Below are 8,814 nucleotides of genomic sequence, written 5' to 3' on the forward strand. Positions count from 1 at the left end.
TTCTCATTTATGAATTTGTTCATCGTTTCACCTATAATTACAGAAACAATTAATACAAAGATAGTACTGAAACACATATAAATATAAAATTGTCCCACTTTTATAATAATTAATTAATCGAGGCTAACATAATTAATAATGCTGATCTAAATTGTGTCTATCACATTCTTTAGACAGATGTTACAACTTGGAATTATCTTGGAATTATGACGAATGAATTTTATGAATATAGTTGAAAATTGTATAGCGTTATGTTGTAATAACATAAATATTAGGATTATTACCTAAACTCTGTACATTGATATGAATCTATGTTATTTTGTTTCCTTTTCTTTCTGAATTAGACCAACATAATAACTTTAATATCCACCAATAGCCGCCAAAAAATATAGTATAAATATTATTTTATATTTTTAACATTATTAATTTTGGATATAATAGTGGATGTTTTTGTTATTTCGTCAAATAATAATCAATATTGAAATACGTCGCACAAGCACAGTATGAGTAACTAAGAAATTCTAGTTGTTTTACTACGGTGTTATTCGATGTTAAGCCTATTATGTCGGGCTGTGTGCACACTGTATCACATATATTTGATCTTAAAACGGTTTAAACATATTTTTTTGATGTAATTCGATACATAGCTAATAGTCCAATGAAAGAACATGTCTGTGATTAATTCCCAAAAGTTAAGTTCTCTCATTGGGAAATTGGCTGCGTTCCGAATTGCACGAAAAAAGTATCGAAACTTTATTGAAACCAAGTATATGCCTTCTATCATTATAACGCTAAGGTTGTCTGTACAATCTTCAGTCTTTACATATATGTATAACGTCGAGAATCGTACAAGTAATCCTAGTTGAAATGATATGAGGCATACATAAGGCAGTATGTGCGCTCGATGTCGTATATGCCTGGTCATTATATTTAGAGTTACTTATATGATTTTCAATTTCACACACATAAGATTGCAAATCGTAACTTTACTTATGATGGCCAGGCATACATTATGTATACATGGATAATACAGATTGTTACATAACGAAAATACCTAATCTGGCATCCCCGCCAAAGAGATTTTCGAATTGCATCTCTAATTTTGCTTCCTTAATACGGAAATCATACTTCTTGAATTTTATATAAGTTTCCCCATCTTTCTCATACGTTACGAATGTTTCTTTGAACGTAATCGTTGAATTATCTGAAAAATAATACAACGCAATCGATGATTGTCGACTTTGCGAATTGAGTGTTTGTCGCTGACTCAGTGAAGGATAAAGCAGTCACGTGATTTCGACTTATGGAAATAGTTATTAAGTATTGTTATGATAATTACGTATTAGTATTAGTTACGTACGTAACATCAATTTGCATTTCCCCTCTCCATGGATCGGCAGCAACAAAATCTTGCCATCCAATTTATAATTGCTAAGTAAATAGAAGTAAGGATAAAAAACCTCCTTATAGTTTGCGAGTGTGTTTTTGTTGAAACTAAGAGAAAAAGAATATATCAATTACGGTTACATGTATATTATATAAAGAGATCCATGGAAATAAGTCGAATCGAGTTAAATGAACTCAATTTTAGGCTTATATATAACGAACCAACTGTCATCATTTTTTCAGCAAAATATTGGTGCTTTTTTAATTTCATGTTTGTGTAGTACAAGATCAAAATGTAATCCAATGAGATGATAAAATTAATGTAACGTATTATCGGTCATATTTATCGATTGATTTATAATTCTTTCCTTTTTCACCAAAGATAAAATTATTTTTATTGTGCAGTTGGGTCAATTTTTTATAACTGAAAAAATATCTGTATCATACATACAGCTAAGTTTCAGTTTCTTTAATCTTTTATTGTTGACACAAATTCGTAATTAAAATTCTTAAAAAACTACATGACTCTAAACTTTCGTTTTATCAGACTTTTTCAATGTATGATTTATAGAAGTACATGCACAATCTGACATTTTAATCAATGATATCAGTGTCAATAATATTTCCTTGAACGTGAAGCCAAAATGGCTTTAAATGCTTCTGATATGTATGATACATTTTGTGTTAAAATTATTTTGACGACTCGAGAAAGTTAAACGATAATTACGTACTTTTTTATGGTTATTTGCAAATTTTTTGTCAGTCCGTAAACTTTCATATTCCAATATTCATGTTTTACTGCTACTGGGCCGCTCGCCTGGACAGTCATGTTACCGATTACTATGGGTTCCAAAGGTAAAATCCCTAACGTATTGTCACCTAGATATGAAGAGCAGCAGATTAATATCAATTGTTTGCGATCATAAACCTTGTAGTAGCATTAAAGAAATAAACAATTACATCTCTCGGAATTATTTGCGATTATTTATTCTAATACGTAATAAAATATTTCTATTTACTATTTTTCAGTTCTTTTACACCTATAATTATTACTCTTATTGATTTTCTTTCTCATTATTCCTTCATCTTGTATAAGATTCATATGAAGAGTAATCGATGTAATTATTTTCAAAATTCAAAGTAACATAAAAACGACTTATATACAAAGATATTCAATACTGAAGAAGATATTATATGACAGAAATAACTGCTATATAAATGTAGGCGCGTTGGGTTATAAATTAATTTCAGCTTTTCAAATGAAATAATATATTGTAGTTTTTTTTATATAATCCGGCCTCTCTCTCTCTCTCTCTCTCTCTCTCTTTATATATATATATATAATATCTGGTTATATATAATTATATATGGCAAATTTTTTCCTGAGTAATGATATTGCATTGCGCGTTAAAAAGTGATGTATATACTTGCCTTTGGCTAAAATGTTCAATCCTATTTTAGCAGCCTCGATGTAACATTTCTCGAAGTTCGGATCCGATAACTTACAAACTTTGAAACCACTGGCTGCAAACGGGAAGATAATTTAAATATTTTATATAACTCGATAATTTAAATATTTTATTTAAATTGACAAAAAAAAACAATGTTGAGCCCAATGTAACACCAATGAAATGTGCTACTAGGGATGTATGTATTATGTTATACAAAACTCATTTCCATATATCTCATGAAACGTATTACAAATTTGCGTAACCAATGAATCACGATATTTGACTTCACTTATTCCACTTACTTCACTTTAAGTAAAGTTACAATCGTCGATATCTTATCATAAAAAGTTCAATAACTTCGAAACGGCTGATTAAAAGATGATAAAATTATAATGTTTTGAAAAGGTCTCAAGAGTTTTCAAAAAGGCGTTATTATAATATATATAAGCTTTTAAATACATTGATTTTTTCTATAAACGTTTAGAGTGCTTTTATTATCTTTTTGTAAACATTTGTGAATATAGTTGTCTAAAGGATAACGTATGAGAAATTTCATAACTCGGACATGTTAAAAATATGTCTTATACATGCCGTTTTTGAGTTTCTATGTTAAGTTTCTCTTCAATATCTCATTTGGATATTTCAACGTTTCTTAATAAAAACAATAATAATATATGCCTTAAATATAAAAATTAAATAATTATTATCTAAATAGCATACGATATCCTATGGACGTTGTGTGGACATCTTGTGGACATGCTAAGGACATCGGGACGTTCTCAGGACATTTTCAGGACGTCCCTAGGAGATCTGTGCTGTTTGAGTATATACGAAGGTGGATTAAATATAAACGAGCCTTTTTAAATTGCACGTCCGTCGGCGGCGTGAGGGGTCGGCAACGTTTTGGACAGTGGAGGGGGATGATGTGGAAGGCAAAAATAACGCTGGCGCGTCACGTGCTTCTTACTCTCAGCAGCAATCACGATGAGCGAGAAAGAGGTACACCCTGCAGTTGTACAACGTGTTATTATTAAGTTTCTCGTCAACGAAAATGTAAATGCTGCTGAAATTCGCTGCTATTTACTCCCACAGTTCGGGGAAAGAACCCTTTCATGGGCTCGGGTGAAGCAGTGGTGTAACGAATTTAAGAAAGGACGGGAGCGTGTTGAAAATATTGCTGCCGTCCCCGCACCAGCATCACAGCGCAGAATACCGAGGCTGTTCGAAAACTTATCGAAGGCGATCGGCACTTAACTGTTCTTGAAATCTCTCAGGAACTTCAGTTCGAGCTGCCTATCGGTTAAAAAGGCGCGGCATTCCGATCAGAAGTGTGTTGCTTTTCCATGATAACGCCAGACCCCATATCGTAGTAATACAACGAAAATTGGGCACTCAAGGAAACCCTTGGTGGACAGCGCTTCATAACGAACGAGGAGGTGCAGCAGTTCGTGTGCAATTCGTTTGATACACGTCCGCGAACCTTTTATGATACCAGGATAAAAAATTACCAGACCGTTGGAGGAAGTGTATAGATAAGATGGGGGACTATGTAGAAAAATAAAAAAAATATAAATTAGAATTGATTTTGAAAAATATGGTTTTTTTTGCAAAAGGCTCGTTTATATTTCATCCACCCTCGTATATGCTGAAAGCTAACGGAATTGTACAATCAACCGTAGATGAAAGGATTAAATAATTTTTACTTAACACATTGCATGCGGGAAACGTATTTTTACGTTTTTTGCAGTCTGTCACTAGAGCGCGGGTCACGTAAAAGTACGTATTTAGTAGATTTGTGTTGGGGAGTGGGTATCGTATAAATATGATGGGCATTGTAAATGTGTACATTTTTTTAATTAAATAATCGTAGAGCATATATTTAAGTGTAAAATAAAAAAGTTTCGTTGAGGAAAACGAAGTAGTTATTGATTTATTGCGATTTTAGTGAATACTCTCGCGAAATTCACGAAAAAACGCCCGCTACACGCGTAAGTTCGCGGCGAAATATACCCGCATGTGTTAATATGTGGATAATAGCCAAAATGTTAACATTCAGGTTATAGCATTGATCATATATAATTAGGTACTTGATTAGTTGCATTGATCTAATATCTATTTTTAAGCAAAGTTAATATTTGAAATACATTTATTTTTCAAAATTCGGATAAAATTAATTTTTGAAATACATTAATTTTTTTAAATTATAAATTTCCAAAATTTTCAAACATATGCTTATTAATGTATGCGAGTTTTGAATGTTTTCTTATGTATTTGGTGTTTTTATTTTTGAAAGGATTTTTATTAGGATAAAGTACATATCTTAGAAATTATGCGTTTGATTATAGCTGACAAGATGTTTTCTTAGGTCTGTTTTTTTTCGCTACACTAAAACTGCACTAGAATTGCATTGAACTGAACTGAACCGTACTGGGAAAGACTAGTACAGAATAGTTCGGTTCAGTGCAAAAGAGCAATGAAGAGGTCTGTTCGTTTTCGCCGCACCGCTGAAACGCTAGAGCGTAGTAAACAACATGGCGCATCACATGGCATTATTTGATTCTTCTGACGAAAAGGATTTTGTTGTAATATAACCACTATTTCATAGCAAATTTATTAATAATTTATAATATTATATACCCTACCGATCATAAATTTAAATAAATGTCTAAATATAAAATAAATATAAAATCATAAAGATATCTTAAATTTATCCTTGTGGTATGTTTGAACATTTCTGCTATGTATATGTGTGTGATGGTATAATATTAACAATTTTTGAAAATGAAATAAAGAAGATGTTTCACACATTTCAATATAATGCAAGCTACTTACCTGATAGAGACTTTTCGTATAAATTTCCGTTACACTTACATGCACTTCCAAGCTACACTTTCATGCACTGCACTGACCACATTACCTCCTGACTTAGCGCAACAGTTCACTGAACTGCCTGCACTACATGCTGTTGTATTGTGAAAACGAACAGCGTTGATGACGTCATGATTATGTCATTCTCGATAAAAAGAACGCTTTAGTGTAAACTCCTTGTACTGGTGTGCACTAGTGCAGAAAGTGTTTCGAAAAAAAATAGATCTCTTGTTAACTTGAATTGTCTACGCAATCACAAATATATTACGCCATTATATAACAAAAGCAATTTCAAAGAACTGCTTACTTTTTTGTCAAAGCCCACTCACATTAAAATATCACATAACACATTCATATACTAACTACGTTTGTACTAACTACGTTTGTTCGTTTCTTCAAACGATTTGTTATTACAGAATGTCTAATTTTTGGCTTGTATTCTATAGTACTATATCTTAATAGATTGTATATAAATTTTAAGGTAGATTGCTCTGTTTGTGTACATTTGAGAGCCGATTGAATAAGACGCCTCGATTGCTTACATGAAAATGGAAAAATCAGAGAAGCGTGCGGTCATCAAATACTTCTATTTAAAGGCCTAACTTGGTGAAGAAAAAAATCCTGTTTCACCATAACAATGCAACTGCCCATTCGTCGGTCGTTGCGATGGCTAAAATCAAGGAATTGAAGTTCGAATTGTTCCCCCAACCAGCATATTCACCAGATTTAGTCCCCAGCGACTATCATTTGTTTCCTAACTTTAAAAAATGGCTTGGAGGTAAAAAATTTGAGACCAATGAGGAAGTCATCGATGCTGTAAATGAGTATTTTGAGGGACTTGACATATCGGACTATAAAAATGGTATCACTGCATTAGAGCACCGTTATGAAAAATGTATAAATCTTGATGGAGATTTTGTTGAAAAATAAAACGAAAAAAAAAACGAAAAAAGTTGTTTTTCTTTATCAGGCCGGAAACTTTTCACCCCACCCTCGTAACTTGTAAGACAAACACTTCCTTCACTTTTATATTTCTTTTAGTTTAAAATTGTTTAAAGTTTCGATATCAGTATTGATATCGATATTTTCGTTTTGACATTAGTATTACTAATGATATCGATATTCTTGATACAACGGCTGGATTAGACGGTTGTACAGATATCGTAACACTCTCTTTTCAAATTCTCATGTAAATATTATTCAAATTAAAAATAATAATAACAATAGGAATGTTTTATTTTACACATTTTACACATTATCGACCGTTCGCAGAGTCTAAAATTTATTGAATTTATTTAACTCAGCATCTCTTTTTGTTGACATTGTTATTATGAAATAACTAAATAACAATGTTATTAAGAAATACATCTCAGTCGATGTGACGAAAAGATATTTTGGCGATTACTTACGAAAATCTACCGCCATGATCATAACCACCATGGATAAGAGAACAACCGTCGTTTTCATTGTTGCTGGGTCTTTTCTTACACGTTAATATATTGATTGAAAGTCAGATAGCTTCTGTGAATGGAAGTTGTCAGTGAGCGTTGAGGAAGAACTGCAATGCATAGGCACTCAAGCAGTCTATTCAAATACTGCTCGCCCCACCTGTAGTTCGAATGGTGATCATAGTTCATATAAATATGCTGACACATAGAAGCGAGCACACAATAGAAGCGAGTACATACATTCATTGTTATATTGACAAATTCAGGAATAAATTCATTTGCAAATATGACTTATTACTAATTCGATTTATAATGATTATACTAAAAGGATATCGATCACACACGTTTCTGCTGACGAACTCTACCGGCAAAGAGGCAAAAAGATTAATAAAGAAGTTGTATTCAATGATGTCACTAGGATTTCGGCAGAAATCTACGATGAAATTTGCTAACAAATGGTAGGCAATAGTCATTTGGTTATAATTTGACATTAGAAACAATGATATCAGTTTGCGGGCATCTTCAGACTGGTGGTGCCACGCATGTACATACGCATTTAGGCTTGTCGGTTAGTTTCGGATAGTAATAGAGGACAGATATATGATTTTCCTCTTCTCCTCCGCTGTATGTTATTTTGACATTTTGACCTGCAGTTTTTTTATGACTGTTCGAAGTGAAGTTTCTTCAAACTGGAATGCAATCTGAATTTATGCAGAGTGTCTGACGTCAGTCATGCTATCCGTTATATACTTGCAATTTAGGTCAATGTGAACAAAAAATTCTGTATCATTTTACAAATAACACGTAAATTTTTTAGTTATTAATTGAAGAAACCTTTATATGTGGCTATTCTCAATAATTAACAACTCGTAATCTGACGTGGTTGTTTGCAAAATAGTAAAGGACTTTTTTGCTCACATTGATGTAAATTACAAATATATGACGGATAACACGGCTTACGTCAGGTACTCTATATAATAAGCGCGGATGGTAATCATTGATGATCATACAGCGAAAGAGAGAGAAGGACAGAAGATCATATATCTGTCTTTTTTTACTATCCGAGGATAACCGACAAGCTACGCACATATACGTGGTTTCTCTTTTGAGTGCGTATCTCTTTTACCTGTCTTACAGAGCCATGTCTGCAAATTGGTATCACTAATTAAAATTACTGAGCGATCATTTTGCATCGTTTCTATTTCTTAAATATCTTTATTCTCAGATATTTTCAAATATTTTTTGCGTAAAAGATAGGATTTTGGAGTTTTTCTAATTTTTCGTCGAGTATTTTTTTTATTCTCTTGAAATTTTTTTTGCCATTTTCCTTTTTGTCTTCACAAATAATTCATTGGAATATCCAAAAGTACCAAGTTATAAAAATAATTTTTGCTAAATTTTTTCTTCTCAATATTCAATTAATTTTTTTCTTTTCGATTTTCAGTTAATTTCTTCTTCTTAATTTCCAATTAATAACAAAATGTGTCCATAGACGATATGTTATTCTACTGGGAAATAATTGCGTAAGATGCAGGATAATCGCGACGAAAGATAAGGTGATATTTATCATTTGGTCGTCGGACTGTTTCTCAAGTTTCTTGAATATTTCGCAACTGTTAGAAAAAACATAAAATTTACATTTACGATTTATGAAATGCATC

The 8,814-nt window shown here is 32.1% G+C and overlaps 1 protein-coding gene across 1 annotated transcript in view; it reads right to left on the reverse strand.

Annotated features, from left to right (window-relative positions):
• LOC106748825 (protein takeout-like) overlaps positions 1–7,277 on the reverse strand; it is a 7,740-nt gene extending 463 nt beyond the window's left edge. Inside the window, exons 1-6 of the mRNA XM_014627704.1 lie at positions 7,115–7,277; positions 2,818–2,910; positions 2,118–2,265; positions 1,361–1,494; positions 1,055–1,204; positions 16–31 (exon numbers count right to left, since the gene is read on the reverse strand). Coding sequence (XP_014483190.1) covers positions 16–31; positions 1,055–1,204; positions 1,361–1,494; positions 2,118–2,265; positions 2,818–2,910; positions 7,115–7,172 — 599 coding nt within the window. The 5' untranslated portion in view covers positions 7,173–7,277. The remainder of the gene's footprint in view (positions 1–15; positions 32–1,054; positions 1,205–1,360; positions 1,495–2,117; positions 2,266–2,817; positions 2,911–7,114) is intronic.
• Positions 7,278–8,814: the final 1,537 nt, after the last annotated feature.

Source organism: Dinoponera quadriceps, unplaced genomic scaffold, assembly GCF_001313825.1.
Source record: "Dinoponera quadriceps isolate SergipeBrazil2010 unplaced genomic scaffold, ASM131382v1 scaffold3207, whole genome shotgun sequence".
Lineage (NCBI taxonomy): Eukaryota > Metazoa > Arthropoda > Insecta > Hymenoptera > Formicidae > Dinoponera > Dinoponera quadriceps.